The sequence below is a fragment of the Chrysochloris asiatica genome, unplaced genomic scaffold (genome assembly GCF_000296735.1).
Source record: "Chrysochloris asiatica unplaced genomic scaffold, ChrAsi1.0 scaffold00014, whole genome shotgun sequence".
In the NCBI taxonomy this organism is placed as follows: Eukaryota; Metazoa; Chordata; class Mammalia; order Afrosoricida; family Chrysochloridae; genus Chrysochloris; species Chrysochloris asiatica.
The window spans coordinates 21,131,583-21,153,174 of NW_006408532.1; the positions used below are offsets into that span (position 1 = coordinate 21,131,583).

Here is a 21,592-nt window from a genome sequence, read left to right on the forward strand (position 1 = left end):
AATCTTTATGAACGCACACTGTGTATCTTTCTCCCATGGAGTGGCTGGTGGGTTCAAGGCGCCACATTTCTGCCTTTTGCTCACAGTTCAAAGCTTAGCTACAGCACCCCCAGGGCTTTTTCCAGTGAACAGACCCCTTTATCAGAATGAAAATGAAGAGAACTTTATAGAACGCCACAAACAGTATACCTAAACTTAATCTGGCAATTCAGAGCTTAACTACTCAATTCAAACGTGGGTCCTCAAGTGGCAGCTATGCACTGAAATTGATACAAAAATCGAGCTACCCAGAATATGAGCAGAACCATCGGCATTCCCAGGGCAAGGCTGCCTCATCCCACTCCATCCTCTACCTCCCAGTCACTCAGGAGTCATCCCATTGGCAACGTTACCTTCAGAGCCCCTTCTACCTCCATGTTGTTGTTGTTGTTGTTATGTGCCATGGAGTCGGTTCCGACTCATAGCGACCCTGTACAGTGTTTCCGAGGCTGTAAATCTTTACCGGAGCAGAACACCTCATCTTTCTCCCGCAGAACAGCTGGTAGTTTCAAACTGCTGACCCTGAGGCTCGTAGCCCGATTCGTAACCACTACGCTACCAGAGCTCCTACCTCCATAGTATCCTAGATATTTAGAAAATGTGGATGAAATTAAGATATATTAACATCTAAACTACCAGCTGTTCCGCGGGAGAAAGATGAGGCTTTCTGCTCCCGTAAAGATTTACAGCCTTGGAAACCCTGGACAGGGTCGCTATGAGTCGGAACCGACTCCACGGCACATAACAACAACAACAACAACATCTAAAAATCCCAAAGGTATCTCTTTAGCAGCTTTAACAGGGTAAATGCCAACACCCAGCAGACATGGAACATACCACTTAAGAAAAAATCAGAGGCTTGCATACTGATGCAAACAACTTTGGATATGTCAGTGAGCGGCTGCATTCTTTACAGAAGCAGAATCGATGATGTGGATGCTGAAGCTAACTTTCTCTGGAAAAAGCTCACATCACAAAATTAATTTCTCCAAAAGCTCTTTGAAAAATAAAATGGGCTTAAAAGGAAAAAAAAGAAGAAGAAAAAAAAACACCACAGAGTACTGTAATTTGAAAAGCAAGTGTTTTTAATTCCCATCGCTGGGAAGTGAACGCTGGGTTTCCAGTGTAATAATAATGAGTCAGGCCCTCTGTTGAAGGATTTTTTTTAATGGAAAGAGACTGAATACTACAGTAAAATTACAAGTGAGCGGAAATTGATCAAGCCTGTCCTAGAGTTTCCCTTCCTGGTTTGGTGTGGCAGAGTCCAGGTTAATAATTGGCACTTCCTCAGAACAAAGTGAAAAGGAGAAGAAAAGAAGAAACAGAAGGAACAAATTGTCTAAGTGTTTCTTATGCCATCTCTCCCTCAAAGCATTAGGGAATCACAGCAAGTTGACCTCATTGTCTAGAGGCAGAAGCTCGGGATGCTCCAGTAGCAGCTCCAAGACCTCAAAGGGTGCAACCCCAACAACTAAAGATGAAGTTCTATTTAGAAAAGCACTCAGAGATTAATTATAGCTACAACAAGAACTAATATTTACAGAGGGCCTATCACACATCAGTAACTTGCCTCATTTCAGCATCTTAACAATACTATTGGTATCCCTGTGTGGTACATGACTTCCAAGCAAAAGGTTGGATGTTTGAGTCTACCCAGAGGCACCTTGGAAGAAAAGCTTGGCCATGTACTTCTGAAAACTCAGCCATTATAAATCCTATGGAGCATGGTTCTACTCTGCTACACACGGGGTCACCAGGTGTTGGAGTGAAGTCAGCGCAGCTGTTTGGTTTTTTAAAATAAGAACTGTATGATACAGGTGCATGCTATTACTTTCTCTGTTTGCAGATGGGAGAAGTAGGACTGGAGGTGTTCTCCTACAACCACATAGTTTATGGAGGGGTCAGGGGTCAGACCCAGGCACTGCCCCTTCTACTCCGCTAACAGCTACTTCTTAGTCTCTCAACCTTCCCTCCTCTCCTTCCATACAATGTGTATGAACTCTCCAAGTACTAGGTATACAAATAATTCAGTTTAACGCAAAACTGAACTGAAAACCCCTAAGAGATTTTTAAAAATACATAATTTTTTTTTTTTCTTTTCAGTCAGGTTTACATTAAATATGATAATGCACATAAGCCTTTAGCCAAGCTCCTGGCACAAATAAGCATTCTGTAAATGTTAGCTATTATTATTATTAGCATTATGACCGATGTTCATAATCATTGCTATAGGATTCTTCCATTAATTTAGGCCAAACTCTGCATTTAGTATCTCAATTTCTTCATGTCCACTCTATGATGTCCATTCTGCCCTTCTTTGAAGGTCAATATTTTGACAGAGTTTAATTGTAATGACCTATTTCTACAATTGGCTTAATTGCCCAGTAAAAGAATAAAGTTAATTCCCTTTTTCCCCCAAGACTATCAACACAGTGTTTGTTCTGTTTAATGTCACTTTGGATTACTAAGAGACATAAAAATCCCCAAACATAAACATCATTAAACAAAAACTTATTCAAGTGGAATACAAAACACACTGAAGAGTGATCATTAATTCCTTAAAGTTTTTCTTTGGTTGTTGTTGCTTTTTTAATTATTGTTGTTGTCTGTTTCTGTTTTTGCCTTTTAAACAACTCCACCCAAAACTCAAAGTAGGAACACTCAAGTACAGATGCAAATAATCAAACTCTCTTCGAGTTGAGCTCCAAAAACAGATGCCTTGGGCATCAGGATTCTGGGATCAAGTGCTTGTTGGCTTAAAAGCAGAATCATGTTGGTTATTTTCATTTTGTTTATATTGCTTCCTAAAATGTTGTGTTTGAGAGTTAGACTTATAATTCAACCCTGTGGACAAACAGCAACCTAAAAGACAGAAAATCTTCTACATAGTTTGAAAGCATATATGCATCTTTAAGCATGTGACACAAATTTTTATCAAAACAACTTTTCAGTCTTGCTGGACATAGCTAACAATTCCAGGGGATTGCGTATTTATCTCAGCTTTCCTCAGCCTCCAAGCCTTGCTTTCCGAAAAAAAAAAAAAAAATTTTTAAACCCAGGATGGGAGAGCTTGAAAAGTCAGAGGAAAAGAAAAAGGCCCGAGTGCTTTAAATGAACCACAATATAAACATGTTCTAAAACAGCACTTAACAACAACAACAAAGGTATGAAACTTAAACAAACAAAAAGAAACCACTAAGAAACACAGTACAGTCAAAATGAAAGATCATGTATTATCAAACCAACTAAAGTCTGCATTCTGGTTCCCTCATAAGTAGCTGTGCAACCTTGGGCAAGTTATTTAAACTTTCTGGGCCTAAATTCCCCATAATATCTACCTTGAGCTACTGCTTCTGGGATTAAATGAGATAACTTATATGAAACTTCCTGGGCTAAATCCCTTATTTAAAACCAAAGCCCACATCAGTGAGCCCAAGGACTAAACTTTGACCTTAATACATATTTCGTTCTGTCCCTGCAAGGAAAGCCTGCTAGAGATACTCTGTTTCGTGCTGCAGGATTATAAATCACATGTGAGGTGTTGATAGTGGGGAGATGTACTGATCAAAGGTTTTCTATTAAATAAGAGTGTGTTGTGCTGCCTCTCTCAGACCAAGTGTGAACTGTCATATCAAAGGGACACAGCAAAGAGAGCAAGCTCAATTATAAACTGCTAAGCAATGAGCTCAAAACCCTGAAAACTGCCCAGAACTTAAAAGTTCCTATGTGTAGATATACATGTCTAAGTTTTCCTTGTGCACATAAAACCAAGGTAAAGCCATAAAACAAGAAATCTGTTACAAAACTCATTCCCCATTTAGGTCAATGTGTTTGTTGTTGTTATTGTTGTTGTTATTTGGGGTGCCAATGAGTTAATGCTGACTCATGGTGACCTCAGGTGATAGACTAGAACTGCCCCATGGGGTTTTCTGGGCTGTAATCCTCATTAAAGTAGACCACTGGGGCTTTCTTCTCAAGAGCACCAACCTTCCACTTACCAGCTGAATACTTAATTATTATACTACCAAGCCAAAGTTTCAGATGTCTGTAAATTTTAAGCAACTAGTCATCTGCCTCTATTTTCCCCTTTATCTAAGTGAGAAACAAGGAGCGCTGGTAGCATAGTGGGTTTAGCATAGTGGGTTGTGTGTTGGCTGCTAGCTACAAGGGTCAACAGTTCAAATCTACCAGCCGTTCTAAGGGAAAAAGATGAGGCTTTCTGCTCCCGTAAAGATTTACAGCCTCAGAAACCCTATGTTATTAAGTGCCATCATTAGGTTCTGACTCATAGCAACCTTGTCTCGGGTTTCCAAGGAGTGACTGGTGAGTTTGAACTGCCACCCTTGCAGTTGAAGCCAACCTTGTGGTCCAGGGCTTATCCCACACCACCACACCAGGGTTTCTATGAGTGGGAACCGATTCGACGGCACACAGCAACTAACACCATCAAGAAACAAACAACATAGTAGGTGCCCATGATCATTGCTGTACAATGTCCCTTCAAAGCGAGATAGAGCAACTCTATGCCTTGGCCGTCTTAGTTCTTAAAAGATCTCTTAGATACCTGTCTGGTGACTCCCACTTAGACAGCTTCACAAACAAGAAATGCATTCATAAAACCAATACCATTTTTGAATTTTCAAACAAACAAAAAGAAAACAAGAACACATACTCCCAAAAGCTGTTTCCACTAAAAGATTAACTATAGAACTGAGCAAAGAAAAGAGCTAGCATGTTTTATGAGGCCAAATGTATCTGACAATGGCATCAAGAAAGCCCCTCCTATTCAATGTTTCCTAAACTTCACCTCATGCTGGCTGTACAAAATTCTGTGTCGTCATTCACCTTGCAAGTCTAAAACCAACAGCTCTCCCCGGGTATACTCATAGGTCCAATGAGAGAAGGCCAACATCAGTTCCTCCAAAGTGTTGTTGGGAGCGATTTCATCACCATTATTATTATTATACTTGCGGAACTCCCCGGTCATATACTTCTCAATGGTCAGCCATTGGTTCGCAGAATGGCAATAGATTAGGAAAACTTCCAGGAACCTGTGATATAAGAAGAGTCCAGTGATTCTCACAAGGCAACAAAGGGGGGAATTAATTACAATTTTGAATAGTCGACAGCAGGTACGATCACCTGACTCTGGCTTGGTGCTGCTTCAATGAGCATGTCCTTCTTTTTTATGGAAGAAAGAGAACACAAACATAGGGAATTTTTCCCCACACTTACCCCCTTCCCTTCTCTTTGAGGAAATATTTCAACTCTTTTATGAGTACCAGACCCAGATTTTCTTACCATTCTCTATAAAGTTCCTCATAAATGAAATAAAACCTTATTGCAAGTCCTGACTACCAAGTTGTGATAGGTCCTGATAAATCAATACAAGCATATTGTGACACTAAGGTGAAAGTAAAAAGAGTTTATTCTGACAAAGCTTCTAATTTCTATAGGAGATTAGGGTATAAACTATGCTTGAAACTCCATCATGTTCCTGGACATTAGTACTGAATCTTTAGCATTACTGAGCTGCTCATCATGGTCTTTCCCAGAGTTTCCCTTTTTCATTCATTAAATTCCAATGAATTAAGACAAGAATCCAAAAATAAGGTCACGGGCAGCCTCCCCATGAGTCTGGGCATCTTGCATGACTAAGGAGATGAAAAAGACATTGATGGGGATTCCTTCTTAAAATGAATCCTGGCTTCAAGGATTTCCTCACCTGGGTGCATAGGGAATAGTTTGTGGTTTCATTTGGTTGAAGGTATAGATCAGTTTCTGAGCAGCTCTTTGTTGTTGAATTTCCTGCAGGAGCATAGATAAAAATAATGGTTTATTATCTCTGTAGTTGCAACAATAGGTTCAGAGCAATGATTGTGAGGATGGCGCAAGACCCAGCAGTAGTGTTTTGTTCTCCTGTGCATAATAGGGTTGCTATGAGCTGGAATTGACTTGATGGCATCTAACAACAACAATCTCACCTGCCTACTAATTAATGACCATAGATTACTAGAAGCTTCTGAAGTGTGATTTTAGGCTTACTTAGCTCCCACCATTCCCACCATTGTCCCACCCCCCAAAACAAAAATAACAAAACCAGCACCTCCAAAAAATAAGCTACCCTTTGGGTTGGAAACAGCAAATTTAAACAGGATATAGCGAGCTCTCCTTTTTCTGACCTATCTCTACCAATCCACTGAAATTCAGGCTTACCCTGAGGCAAAGATGGAGCACAGTGCTCTCCTGGAAGATTTTATGCCAGGTCTGCACAACCTCAGGAAGAAAGGACTTCACAATGAAAACTTGCCCTGGCTTGAGAACATCATCCTCGGACCAAGTGCTGATGGCTTTCATGGCTTTGCGGAGACCACCATCCATTTCCTCTCGGGACAGCACCTGGATCATGGCCGCTCTCCCACGCTGGGACCAAGAGGACATGCTTTTGTCGAGGTTCAAAGGAGAACTCTCCTCCAGCCTGTAGACAGTCACTTCTTCTCCTGCTGCAAAAAGAAGTGAAGATGAGGAGTTAAATGAGATGTCTAAGTCCAGGATATTACGGTGACCCGAAATTTCAAGCCAGAGTCAATTCACTTATTCAAATGATTAAAGGAGAATGGGAAGTGAACCTAAGCAGAGACTAGAACAGAATACAGGCATGGATCAGATAAACAAAGCATTGGAGGATTTATAAAAATAAGTAGTTCTTGGGACTTCCGGCGCTTCCCTGACCGGGCAGCACAGGCTAGGAGCGGAGGTCTCTGGGACCATCAACGGAGAAGAGCCGAGAGCGGGACCCTACCCAGAGAAACAGAGATGCCTGAGATGGAGACAGAGACGATGATGTGGAGTGATGAAGCGGCTGGGGACTTTGGATCCAGAGAGGGAAAGGGACTGTGGGCCAAAAACTGTGTGTGTGTGTGTGTGTGGGGGGGGGGGGGGAGTGTAGGGGGCGGGTTTCTAGGATATACCCTTTGGTTGGTTGATGATGCATGGAGGGGATTGGAACCATGGCAATGAGATGATAGTTCTCTCATGTAAACTATCATATAATTCACAATAAAACATTAAATAATAATAATAAGTAGTAGTTCTTATTGTGGACTACCACTGTAGGATCGCTATGGGTCAGAACCGACTAGACGGCACTTAACAACAACAACATTGTGAACTGGCACTGTAGACAATACTATAATCAAAGTATTGCTGTTGTTAAGTGCCTTCGAATGGCTACAAGTCAGCTGCTAATCTCACGGTCAGCAGTTTGAAGCCACTAGCAGTTCCGCAGAAGAAAGATGAGGCTTTCTGCTCCTGTAAAGATTTACAGTCTCGGAAATCTTATACAGGGTCGCTATGAGTCGGAACTGACTCCACAGCATAGACTATCACTGTAGACAGTACTATAATCAAAGTCGTGTTGTTGTTAAGTGACTTCGAGCCAGTTCCAACTCACAGCAACCCTGGACAGGGTTTCCGAGGCTGTAAATCTTTACAGGAGTAGAAAGCCTCATCTTTCTCCCGCGGAACAGCTGGTGGTTTCAAACTGCTGACCTTAAGGTTTGCAGAGCGATTCGTAACCACTACGCTACCAGAGCTCCTTAATCAAAGTATTAGAGGATATTATTTATTTATTTATTTATTCATTCATTCATTCATTCGTTCATTTATTTATTTTAATTCTTCTAAAGAGGAAGTTTATTATCATCTCCCTAAAAGGGGCTGTATAGTCCTAGTGTGGTGCTGTGGGCTAATGCGTCAGACTGCAAAGTCGTTTGAACTGCAAGGTTGGTGGTTCAAGCTCACCAGCTGCTCCTTGGAAACCCTATACAGGGTTGCTGTGGGTTGGAATCGACTCGACAGCACTTAACAACAACAAAGGGGCTTGTGAGTTAGGCATTGGGCTGCTAACCCCAAGGTCAGCTGTTCCCAAAGTCAGTTGCTCCATGGGAGAATGATGAAGCTGTCTGCTCCCCTTAAGACTTAGTCTTGGGAACCAGACACAGGATCACTAGTAGTCAGAATCAAAGGCAATGACTTTAAGGAAGCTCTCCAGACATTTTTTCCCTCTATTGTCCCCCTATGAAATTTTATCACTGCAGATATACTCTATTGTATATACTAGTACTGTATACTCCTTTTATGTGCTGTTTGTATAGTTACACTTTATCCATAAAAAGAAAGATGTGTTTGCCCTCTTGGGAGTGAATTACGCCATTGAGAATGCATGATTTAACCCAGTTAGAATCAGACATTACCAAGGTCATACCCCCATCCTCTTCTTCCTGCCTTTGTGCCATTGAATCAGTTATTTAAAGCTTCAATATCCTCATCAGTAAAACAGGGGTAAAAACAGTGTTCACCTCATTGGGTTGTTGTAAAGATCAAACACGTTAACATAGCTAAAGTGAGCTAGAACTTTACATACAAACTCAATCCCACTTAAAAGATTTTGGGTACAATATCCTAGGCTAACTGCTAGACAGCTTCCACGTTTTAGCTATTGAACAGGGACAATTCTTATTTGGTCTGCACTTCACCTAATACAATGGTTAGTACTTCATATCAGAAGTACCACATTCTATACAGCTCCTAAGGAGCTTGGGTTTAATTTTCTCCTTATGCCTCAGCAACAAATCACTTTTGTGAAAACACTGTATTGGTTTATTTAAAAAAAAAAACAAACTACTAACTCTCTCTTGCATTTAATTGCATAGCAAAAACGATACATCCAGGTAATGCTTGTTGTTAGTTGTCAGCTCTGACTCATAGAGAACCTGTATAGGATTTCTGAGGAGCAGCTGGTGGGTTTGAACTGCCAACCTTGTGGTTCGAAGTCCAGTGCTGATCCAACAGCACCACAAGGAGCAATGGTGGTTTAGTGGTAGAATTTTTGCCTTGTATGTAGGAGAACTGAGTTCACCTCCAGGCCAGTGCACCTCAGGTACAGCCACCACCCAATCTGTCAGTGGAGGCACGCATATTGCCACAAGGCTGAACAGGTTTCAGTAGAACTTCCAGACTAAGACAAAGAAGAAAGGTCTGGTGATTTCCTTCTGAAAAACCAGCGAATGAAAACCATGTGGAACACAACAGTCCAATTTCATTGTGCATGGGGTCACCACAAACCAGGGACTGACTTGTAATGCCAGCTAACAACAACAACAACAACATGCTTAGTAACATTTTCGATTCTTGGTGCCCAGATACGTGCCACTAAAGAACTCTTCAGAATTTAAACTGTGGGCCAATGTGCTGGACTGCAAGGTCAGTTTGAACTGCAAGGTCGGTGGTTCAAGCTCACCAGTTGCTCCTTGGAAATCCTATACAGGGTTACAATGAGTCAGAACCGACTCTACGGCACTTAATAACAACAACAAGTGAATATGGATTGTCAAAACCAGCTATGGTGAAAAGTAGGAGAAGATAGCAAATGCATTAAAGACCAGAAGCCAGCCTGATCTGCCCATGTAAAAGGGTGTGAGGGACAGAAGTTCATGAACAGCGAAGGGACCTTGGATATATTGTCAATGGGCTCATGCATTATACTGCAGGGCAGAGAAGCTCTGATAGAAGTTGTCAAATTACCCAATAAACAAGGTCAACACAGGCTTATTTGTGAGTACTTACTAACAGCAATAAACAGATGAGCATTTTTTCACCATATCAAAGATTCTGCTTCAAGTTGTGGCACACATGTGTCTTTCTTCCAACCCCACAGCACCTTCCTATAGATTCAAACCCTCTTTTCAAGTTTAAAATACCTGACAGGATAGAGTACCCAATAAGCTTACTTGTGCTTATATACTGATCTGTACTTATTCACTACAGATCAATGAGTAAGCCTGAGCTTGCCTTGTTTACTGGCCTGCCTGGCAGCCTGAGCTAGTGTGAGCTTGTTTGTCTTTACTACTCCAGCCTTTAAAAATGACATTTTTCTTTCTGAGCTCAGAGCAATTAGCGGACACAAAATAAAGCAAACAAATAAAGAGAATAATATACAAAGCATTTCTCTTCAGATGCCTATTGGCTTTTGCCATGTTGACATTGATTGCTTCCTTCTGTGTTTATTATGAATGGTTGGGTTGTTCTTTTCTTTCCTACTTACTTCCAGTCTCAAATCAGTGAGTGCCAGGTGTGAGTGACAACACAGCTTTCTTCCCAGCAGCCGCTCAGTAGAGGACCCATCCACATAGTATTAGGTTTTGACTGTAGGTTATAACGGCCATGGCAGTTAACTAGAGTTTCTATTTTAGGAAATTAATCTCACTAAACCATAACTACCAGAAAAAAATTCTTTCAACTGAAATGCTGCAAACTAGGTTCTCTTTTGATTTACTTAGATGTTGTTATGACTCTGGCCTGGCATAGCTTCAAGAAAATTGAAATGGTACTCACCGAACAGTTGGATTGGGGTAAAAGGTATGGTCTGAGAAAGTCTCATTAAATTGTTCCTTTCAATGGCTGCAAACAAAAACAGATTTACTTAAGGGTGATGGAAAAGTTTAAAAGTGGATAATGGTGATGGTTACACAACACGATGAACGTAATTAATGGAAATGGCAAATTTCTTGTTCTATACAACACATATCACAAACACAAAGTGTGAATCAGCGGGTTAATTTACAAAACCCTTGACAACATCAATGTAGTCATATAATACTAAAATATTTCATTTCAAAGATGCTTTTTTAAATTAATATCTATAATAAAATTGGGGAGCACAGTAGGATAAGCACTCGACTGAGAATCACAAGTTGTAGCCTACCATCCACTCCATGGGAGAAAGATGAGACTTTCTATTCTGGCAAAGATTTTACAGCTTCAGACACCCTACACTGGTTCGTTATGTGTCAGAACTGACTCGAAGGCATTTAACAACAATGATAAAATTATCACAGATAATAAACATTGTAATAGGGTGATCCATGATGCAGTTCAAAAATAATACTTTGATATTTTTTGGTACCTTTGATGTCTCTTGATGCCATATATAGGAATAGATTATATGAGATTATATAATATGGTCTGAAGCAAGACTATCACCTTCACATCCTGAAAACCAAATCTATATTAATCATGCATACATATGTGGAACTTCCTCTTAAATGGCATTTAATCTGTGATCTTCATTCTCTGGTTTCTCTTTCCCAAAACAAAACTAATGCCCAGTGGACTGTGGGGACATCTACTGTTAACTTTGCAGAGTTCACCTTCATTTTCCAGACAGAGTTGAAGACCAGTTCTAATTAGGAGCAATTCATCTGCATTTTTTTGTTAAGAGCCCTATCAGAGGAGATCAGAATCAATATGCGTTATAGTATTCTTCACCTTAGCCTTTCTTACGTTGACAACTGGAGTCAAAGTAATAGATGACTGCTGAGTTGAAAGATACAGTTTTAAGAGCTTGGAATGAGGAATCAGGAATCCACAGAAACACAGAGAGAATTCAGTATAAAGCAATCTATTGCTGGACCCTAACCAAATGACCTTAATATACTAATAATGGTAATTATAGCGCCAATAAACTCTTACCATGGACTGAACTTTAGACTGTGTGAAAGGCTTACCTATGTGTTATCTCATCCAATATGGAGAGCAATGACTCTCTAGAGACGACCCAATGGCATGAGTCCAGTTGTTTGTTATTATTGCTTTGCATTTGAAAGTATCTCCTCTTCATTCTCAACTAGGCCTTTGGCAGACTGTTCCTCAGGAAGGGCAAGTACAATTACTCCCTCTTGGAAAGAAAGACAACTGATGCACTGTAAAATGATGTTGCTTACGAGAGTAGAGACCCTTGACATCTTTGTTTAATAGCATCTTTGTAAAGGGTCTTTGTGGATCCTATTCTACAGTGTTGGCATTCACTCCGTGGTCATGTTTACACAGAGTCCAGTGAGGGTACAAAACACTCAAAGAATTAGTTTCAGGCTTGTGTCTTCCAAAACCTAAAGCTCTGAGAGCTCTGGCTTTGCACTTGTAAGAAATATTTAGATTTCAAGGTCATTGTTCTCCTTTCCAATTGGGAACTTGGCCAATACAAACTTTTTTTTTTTTTTTTTTTAACCCAAGTTCTCTTAATGACAATCAATGACAAGGTAAAAAAATTTGAATTTTCTTCTCATGAGCCATAACTCTTCATGGGGGAAACCACAGCAATATTACAGAATTCCTCTATGTTTCCGTTTGCAAATGCAGAACCACCAATGCTTAGTTCAGTTGACATGTCTATGTGCACATGCATCCTACCTGAATAATGATGGTGAGACTCTTGAGGGCTTTTTAAGGAGGCTGAGATTTCTGAAATTATACAGAAGATTGACATTTTAATTACTTGGCTGGAGATAAATACATGCTTATGAATATATTGCTTTCAAAGTTATTATTGAACAGGTTAATCAGAATGGCTTCTCAGTCTTCGAAAAAGATTGCCTAATATTCTTTAACCACATTATTGCTCATAGTATCCTGACAGCTTCCAATCATCAATGTAATATCTCCAAACATATTTATATAGGGAATTGAAGAAAGACAGGTAATATTAGCCTCAAAGATGTATTTCCTCTGAACCAATTACACCTCTGGGTTGCGAAGGCTCTCAGCTGCCCATCACACTTCATGACATCCCCAAAGCACAAACCTCTGAGCTCCCTACCAAGGCACAGTACCCATATAAAGACATTATTAATACCAAGTTACTCGCAGACTACCTCACTGACCTAAAATAACAACAAAATGATGACACTACATTAAGAGGTCTATACCAGAAACAAAGGAGAGGGCCATAGAACACCAGGGGATTTATTTAGCTACTGGAGACTGTGCTTTGGGAACACCTCCTCCAAGTTTAAATGGTTCTCTTCTATCTGCTCAATTCCTAAATTACAAGACTTCAGAGAAACCCTCTGTAACAGCTTTGCCTTTTCATAAAATCAAAATTAAAGTGGAGAGCTTTAGTCTCATGGCAGCAACTGCTCTATACCTAGTAGAGTAAGCAACATAATGAGCCTAGGTTCACAAATCTCTCAGGCTTCTTGTTGCTAGGTAAGTAAAGGAACAAGAATCACTTCCTTTGGGGGTACCTGGTAAAAAGTAAGATCAGCAGGAAAGACTCTTCCTTCTGAATTCATTCTACAATTTAAAAAAAAAAAAAAAAAAAAAGATTCCACTTTCACTACGGGTCACGCTAGATATCAGAGATGTATTTAAGACATGGCTCCCATCCTAGTCAACAAAAGATATAGTGGGAGAGAAAGATATGTAAGCTATAATCACAATGTGGTTTGCTAAGTAATATAAGAAAGGTACATACAATAGTTATGGAACAGATGAATTCAACCTAGAAGGTAGGACCTCATAGACAAACAGTGTGAAATATTGAAAAGGTGAAGACACCTAAGTCAACCTTGACTTCACCACACAAGGAGTGATGAGACTATTCACAGTCATTCAATCCCTATTTATAGAGCACTCAATATGTCCCAGGCACTGGTCTATGTCCAAGGGAAAGAATACTAATCAAAATAGACAAAGTCTCTACTTACATCCTAGTAAAGATAAATAGAAACTGAACAAATAAACAAGTAAAAATAGAATGTATATAGTACACAATGTCGCTGCTGTTGTTGTTGTTGTTAAGTGTTGTCAATCCGGTGCTGGCTCACAACAACCCAGTATAGGGTTTCTGAGGAGCAGCTGGTGAGCTTGAACCACTGATCTTGTGGTTCAGTCTGACCTGCAGTCCAGCACAATTGAATGTATATATCAGGTTAAGAGAGTCAGGAAATATGGTGGGCAGGGCAGTTGCAGTTTTATATAGGGTTAAGTAAGGCCTCTCTGATAAAGTGAAATTTCAGCATAGACCTGATAAATAAAGAGGTACCAGGAAGTGTAAATACCCTGAGGAAGGGCCATGCTTGCCGCCATGTTTTAGGAAGACCATGTGACCAAGATGAAGTAAGCAGAGAGGAAATGAGCCCAGAGAATTGTTGGGGAGCAAATCAATCGTCTTGTAGACAGTTTTTGGACTTCACTCTACAGAATGAAATGAAAAGATATTTGAGTAAAAGAGTGACTTAATTCAAATTTCCGTTTAAAGGGATTATTGGTGTTGCACTTGAGAAACAGGCTATTAAAGAGCAATAGTCTGGAGGTCACAATAAACTATAAGAGAGAGTTCACGGTGATTTTAAATGGTTGGAATGGTGGAAGAAGCCAAGTGATCAGATTCTTGACATATTTTAAAGAACGTACTAATAGATTGGATGAGGGGATGTGATAAAATGCGAGTCAAATATGGTTTCAAGATTTGGGCCACACAACTGGAAGAGTGTAATAGTCATTTACTAAGATTGGGGAGAAGGAAGATGGGGCATTTTGTTTGAAATGCTTTTGACATCCACATGGAAGTTGATGGTAGTTTGTAAGGCAGAATTACTGGAAGCATGAAAGGAATCATGCTGGCAATCTGGACAGGAGCCAAATGTTCAGGAGCATTGAGAAAGACTTTTAAGGATATGCAGGCAATGAGGTTCCTCTGTAGGTGTTGATTTATCATTCAGAAAGATCACTTCCATCTTTAAACATGGGAAAGTTTAAAGGGAGAGAAACCAATCAGAAAGTTAACACAAAATCAACAGCAAAGGAAAGCATACATTTTTTTTTTTCCCTCCAGAAATATAAATGATGAAGACCTTAAGGCAGAAACAGTGGCATGGAGCAAACAGACAGCTCTCAAGAGAGTTCGGCAGTAGAACAGAGTTAAAAGGCAAGGCTGACAGCAGAAATCAGTTGGTTGGGAAGAGGATTATAAATGACTGAGATTCCCATCTTGGGTAAAGGAAGAGGAGGCAATCAGAGAGACCAAGAACAAATCAACAAAGAAAGAAAAGGCCAATCTTGGAAGAAGACCCTCATAGAAACATAGAAAGGAAAGAATGTCAAGAAGGATAAATGATCAAATCAAATACCACAAGTTAGATGAAAAGCAGGAAGTCCTGCTTTGGTAGTTGAAGTGGAGCTTCAGTAGACTGGTACAGACAGAAACTTTGGGCAGTGGGCTGATGACCAACAATTAATACTCTCTTTCAGTTAATTTGGGGGTGAGGAAGAAGAATGGAAATTTGAAAGCCAAGTGAAAACAAGATTTTTTTTTTCATTGAGATAAAAATGTGTTTGAAGACTGAGAAAAAGAAATCACCTGCAAGAAGAGTACTGAGAACCTAAAAAAAGTGAAATAAGATTCTGGAAGGCAAGGGGGTCCAATCAGCATCAGGCAGATCAAGAATATGTAAAGGAGCTTATAGGTGGCAGTAAAGTTTGGGAGTAGCTAAGGAGCTCTGGTAGCATAGTGGTTATGAATTGGGCTGCTAACCTCAAGGTTGGCAGTTCAAAACTACCAGCTGTTCTGCCCAAGAAAGATGAGGCTTTCTTCTCTCATAAAGATTTGCAGCCTCGGAAACCCTGTGCAGGGTCACTATGAGTCGGAACCAACTCCATGGTACTTAACAAAAACAACTGACAGGTACTTTTCTGGGAAGCTATCTCACATGGCTTAGGTCCTACTAAGCCATTTTGGGCAGCAAGTTCTACTGAAACTATACAGGAAAAGGTATCTACATATAGTAGTAATTAAGTACCGTTGAATTGGTTCTGACTCATAGTAACCCTGCATAGGGTATCCAAGGGAGCTTCAGAATGTTCTTAGGAAAACTCCATTATCCTTTTATTTTAAGTTTTTATTGTGAACTGAGTGAAACTTTACAGGGCAGATCATCAGTTTTGCATTCAACAAATCATATACCTTATTTCATTACAATGATTATAATCCCCTCCATGTACCATCAATTAACACTATTTCTCTCTATTCATTTTAGTGTTTTTTGTTTTTTTTTAAACACTCAGGCATATATAATAAATTAAACCACTAAAGGGCACATTCTGCAAGTCTGCCTCCTGACCGCCAGCTTTCCATGAATCTAGAGTCCTCAGCTGTTCCCTCTCTCCATGTCCTCATCTCTGCCTCCATCTTTGGTGTCTCTGTTTCTCTGGATAAGATCCTGCATTCTACTTGTGTTCGTCTCCTTTGATGGTCCTAGGGTCCTCTATTTCTGGACCGTAAGATTAACTAGTCTACTGTTTTTGTTATAAAACTTATACCTTTACAACCATGACAGTCACAATTAGTCATGATAACAGTTATTCACTATTGAATCATAAGAATCTTATCCCCATCTCTTTTTGCCAAACCCAACTCAAGATGAAAACTATTCAGTGGGGACTCTATATCCACCTCACACACTTTTAAACTACACTCCTTCTTGAAACCTTGTAAGCCAGTCACTTTGTGCCTTTATCACCCCCTCATTTTAGGTAGCCAATGTCTTAGTTGCCCTTCCCTATCTACCCTGTATACAGAGGGGATAGCACTTATAACTTGATGTGAAGACTCCTTCCCTCTCTGTTGGTATTTTGAGCTACTACCTCCATGAGTATAGGTCAATTTCGTCAAATGATAGCATCTATTATCTTTTCATTCCATTTTTCCTCAAACATTTTGAATCCTTCTCGCACAATCTCATGAATGGCTCAGAATCAGCACTATGTAAACAAGTGGCAGTCAGAGTTAAGGAAAGGTGGAAATGAATTCAATGGTTATGCAATCACTCACAGAACTAGCTAGAAAATCACAGTAAAACATGGGAAACTTAAAAATGCTTAAACCAGGCAGCAATTTGTATATATCAGGAGAAATTCCATTTTTTACTCTTTCACTGAACTTTTCTACTTTGTATAGTAGACAAAAAGCACAGATAAAATTTCCAAAACTATAAAAATCAGCAGCACAGGGAACTTTATTATTAATGAGTTGTTGTTTTTTAATGTAAATTTTAAATATACAAAACTTACTGTCAACTCCGTTCGAACTTCTCAACCTGATGGAAAAATAGATGAAGTTGTTTAAATCACTAAATGATCAAAGAAGGGAAAATGTATATGACGCAGTTAACACCAATTTTATAGGCAGAGGCTTCAAAAAGTTCATGGAAAATGAAGTAAAAAGACAAGGGAATTTTTCTGTGAACTTTTTAAAGCCCTTTCCTATACAAGCACTGGTGGTATAACAGTTAAAGCATTTGACAGCTAACTGAAAGTTGGCAGTTCAAACCCACTGGATAACTCCAAGGGAGAAAGATGTGAAGATCAGCTCCTGTACAGATCAGTCTAGAAAACCCTATGGGGTAGTTCTGGTCGATCACATAGGGTTACTATAAGGCAGAATCTACTCAATGGCACCTAACAACAACAAAAAACACGTTGCTGTCAAGTCGATTCTGACTCATAGGTACCTATAGGGTAGAGTAGAATTGTGCCTCCCCTAGGGTCTCAAAGCTGAGAATCCTTACTTGAAGCAAGCTGCCACATCTTTCTCCCATGGAGTGGCTGGGGTTCAAAATGCTGACCTTATAGTTAGCAGCCGAGCACTTAGTTACACCATCAGAGCTCTTTAACAACACACACAGGCGCACACACAAAGTTCTTTGAAAGACAAGTATCAGTTACATCAGTCCAATATCTTCATCAATAAGGAGTTTTGCTGTCCTACAATTATTTCCATAGAAAAATGAGCATCAGATACTCACGGAAGTCATTAACTGTGTGCCTGAAGCTAACTAAAAGCAGTTGTTTTCTTTAATTAGCTATGTGATCACACAACATATATAAGATTGAACTGTGTTTGTGTTGCTTTGGATCAATTAAACAAAAGGGTTCCTGAACTATGCAAAGCAGATGACTACAAATGAGCCTGTGAATGTCTCTGGACAAGACTACAAATCAGTTTCATTAGCCCACGTGGCCCCTAAATGTTCACAGGCTGAAATTAGCTCTCTTTAAATTGTTACTTGCCCTGCTCAAGTGCACACGTGGCCACGGGCAAGTCTGAATAAATGCATTCAAAGAGTATCTCCAGTAGTTAAGGTCCTCAGGGAAGAAAGTACAATTACAATTATTGTTTAATTTCATGCTGCAATAACCCACGACTCTGTATGAGCACAAACTACTGAACCTTTGGGTGAAGAGAGTCATGTACCCTTTGAGTCGGGTGGCAGGCTTCCACAAAGACAGTGTGATGGGAGCTCCAGAAGAAAGACCATCTCTAACACAAGCTGACTGCAGACTAGAAGTTGACTTCTACCTGCATGGTTATCAAGTGGCCCTTGGTAGAGTAACCAAAAACTAGACCAAACTCACTGCCAATGAATCGATTCTGACTTACAAGGATCTTACAGGATAGGGTAAAACTGTTTCTTGGGTTTCCAAGACTATAAATCTTTACAGGAGCAGACAGTCTCATCTTTCTCCCTTGGAGCAGTTGGTGAATTTGAATTACCAGTCTTGTGGTTAACAGTCCAATTCTTAATCCACAATACCACCAGGGCTCCATTATAATTTTAAATCCTTCCCAACCCCAACCCTGACCCCATGGCTCTGTGGATAGCTAAGTTGACGATAGAACTGGAAAAATTCATAGAACACCAAAAACAAAATCGAGTAATTTTTGCTAGGTTGATTTTCAAATTTTACTTCTCTAAATAAATAAAATTCAAAAAAGACAGAAAACCAAACAACCAAACCAGTTGAGTCAATTCCAACTTTTGGTGACCCCTATGTGTGTCAAAGTGGAAGTGTGCTCCACTGGGTTTTCAATGACTGTGACATTTTGGAAGTACATTACTTGGGTTTTCTTCTGAGGTACCTCTCAGTGGATTTGAACTGCCAACCTTTTGGTTAGTTGCCAAATACTTAACTGCTTATTTATTTCAGTAAATAAAGTTCCAGGAATCTATTTAAGTCCACAAGCATGTGAGTTGCCCCTCTCAGACTCTCCCCACCTTCTCCTTTTCTCCCTGTCTCCCAACCCTTATGATTTTGACAAACAATTTAAAAAATTACTAAAAACCACAAAGAAATAAGAAAAATCAATCTCATATGTTAAAAAAAAAATTATTTTTAAAACTAAAATATAAATATAATCTGACCTTAAATCTAAATATTTTTGTTTAGGCAAGACAGATTAACTTTCACTTTTTAATGCAAATTCACAATCTTATCTATTAGAAAAGATACAGTAATTATTATTCCTTTTTTTTTTTTTTTTTGGCACAAAAAAGGCAAATGCTTCATTTATTATAGGAATACTTGCCTTGTTATAGTCTTAAAAGACACAGAGGTGAGATCTTTTTACCAGAAACAGGAAAACTTGGAGAATAAATTATTTTCATTATTGCTAATAAAGAAAAAAATTGTCATTTGACAAGCACCTTTTTCCCCCTTTTCTGACCAAATAAAACTTTTGCTACCAACCAAGTTAAAAAGTACAAATCAAAGATGCTCAGAGAGAGAAATTCAGAAACACTCACATGGAGTTCCTGTTGAAATTGCTGCACCTGGAATTCCACCAAGAGTTTTTGCTTAGATCCTGAACAGAAGGGAGAAGTCATTACATGTACACCCAACAAACTCTCATCCAAAGCTTCCAGTAATGTTCACAAAACATGCTCCAAGGAGGATAGATGTTTATTTTCTTTCATCTAGCCCAATATTTCTCTTAATCCACATACTACATCCAAACTAGAAAGATAACTAATATCAGCACAATACAAACTCAATGTGGTGATGTCATTAGTCCCATTTTAGAGATATAGTTAATGAACTGGTAGTTTAATTGATAAACAAGGTTTTGTAACATAGAATTGTCAAAGTCAGGATTTGAACATAGGTCTCTGCCTCCAAGTACCCTCAAGCAACTGGTATGACACTGTAGGATAAGCACAGAAATGCTAACCACAAAGTCAGCAGTCCAAACCCACCAGCTGCTCCTAGGAAACCCTATACATGATCACTGTGAGTCAGAACTGACTCAACGGTACTTAACAAAAACAACAACCATCTTTTCATTTGTCTCTCAAAGTCTTTCACAGATTGTTGGTATTGTTAATTTCCTTTGAATCAATTCCAATTCCTAGCGACCCTGTATAAGGTTGCTGAGGAGCAGTTGATGGGTTTGAACCACCAACCTTGCCGTTAGCAGTCCAGTGTAAATCCTACAGTGCCACACCAAGGCTACAGATTACACTCCTACCAAAACCTCTGAGCTTGTCAGTAACCAGACACTTTCAAGTTCATATAGATAATGTTCAAAATAAGACCAAATTAAGTGTCTGTATACTCTGACTAGTTAGTGCTTTCTACCTGGTGGATGGTGCTTAAACTAGCGGGTATTTGTAGATGTTATAACTCAACCGATTGCAAATTTACTGAATCTCAGCACGGGAGAAACTCTCACGGTCTTTTACAATGCTCGAATTATCTGCCAAAGGGTCTGTCCAAGCTGTGCTTAAAGAACACCAGAGCTCACTACCCTATAAATAAACCATTCCACCCTTGGAAAACCCCAATTCTACAAATATCTCCTTCCGACCCTGCTCCCAGTATCTTCTGTATGCTGACTCTAGATGTATTGTATAAGTGGTCTTTTTTGGAAAAAAAGCTATCAAATAAGATGTCTTTACCTGTTGAGACTGCTTTAGGTAATCACTGACTTGCACAGCATGCTGTTCAGTTTCTTTACTTTTCATTTTCTGATATATACATGGTTCTAAACCTTGGGAAAAGGAAGGGGAAAAAATGGAGAATACATGAAGATGTTTTATATTCAAATCAATTTTCAAATGGAAAAATCTGAACACAGTACATTCATCTAATGCATTAAATATAGTTTTATTTCTCTGTTCTGCACAAAAGTTACCAAGTTGCTGTCATTCTGTAATTTCCTCAAGTGCCTGAAGGTTACTTATGGGGGCTTCAGACAGTTCATGGAAAAACAGAACTGAAAGATCATGGGATTTTTTTTCCATGAACTTTTTGAAGCCCCTCATGTATTCTGTTTTTAGTCTTCAGCATCATGACCTTAGTGGTTACAAATTGGGCTGCTGATTCAGGGTCAGCAGTTCAAAACTACCAGCTGTTCCATGGGAGAAAGATGAAGCTTTCTGCAACCATAAAGATTTACAGCCTTGGAAACTCTGTACAGGGTCGCTATGGGAACCAACTCCATGGCACATAACAACAACAACAAATAGTTACCCTCTGGTATGGTGTGGCACTACAGGATCAGCACTGGGCTGTGAACCACAAGGTCGGCAGTTCAAACCCACCAGCTGCTCCTTGGAAATCCTATATAGGGTCGCTATTAGTCAAAACCGACTTGATAGCACTTAACAACAACAACCTAAATTATCTTTTGGAGTCCTGGTGTGGTTCTGTAGGATAAACAATGTATGGCTAAACCCAAGGGCAATGATTCAAACCCACCAACCACTCCTTGGAAATCCTACACAGGGTTGCTATGAGTTGTAATCATCTCAACTGTACTTAACAACAACAAGTTGTTACCTTTACATTTACAATGAACATAATTCTTGATCAAATTCAAAAACCAATTTATCCATTTGCTGTTAGTTTCTGTTCCAACTAGTGCCAACCCCACGTG

The 21,592-nt window shown here is 39.5% G+C and overlaps 1 protein-coding gene across 1 annotated transcript in view; it reads right to left on the minus strand.

Annotated features, from left to right (window-relative positions):
- The window catches only part of TRPM6 (transient receptor potential cation channel, subfamily M, member 6), a 178,452-nt gene that overhangs the window by 16,813 nt on the left and 140,047 nt on the right, over positions 1-21,592 (minus strand). The window contains exons 28-35 of the mRNA XM_006835005.1: positions 20,613-20,704; positions 19,461-19,519; positions 16,948-16,973; positions 12,289-12,339; positions 10,435-10,500; positions 6,256-6,542; positions 5,765-5,847; positions 4,885-5,090 (exon numbers count right to left, since the gene is read on the minus strand). Coding sequence (XP_006835068.1) covers positions 4,885-5,090; positions 5,765-5,847; positions 6,256-6,542; positions 10,435-10,500; positions 12,289-12,339; positions 16,948-16,973; positions 19,461-19,519; positions 20,613-20,704 — 870 coding nt within the window. The remainder of the gene's footprint in view (positions 1-4,884; positions 5,091-5,764; positions 5,848-6,255; positions 6,543-10,434; positions 10,501-12,288; positions 12,340-16,947; positions 16,974-19,460; positions 19,520-20,612; positions 20,705-21,592) is intronic.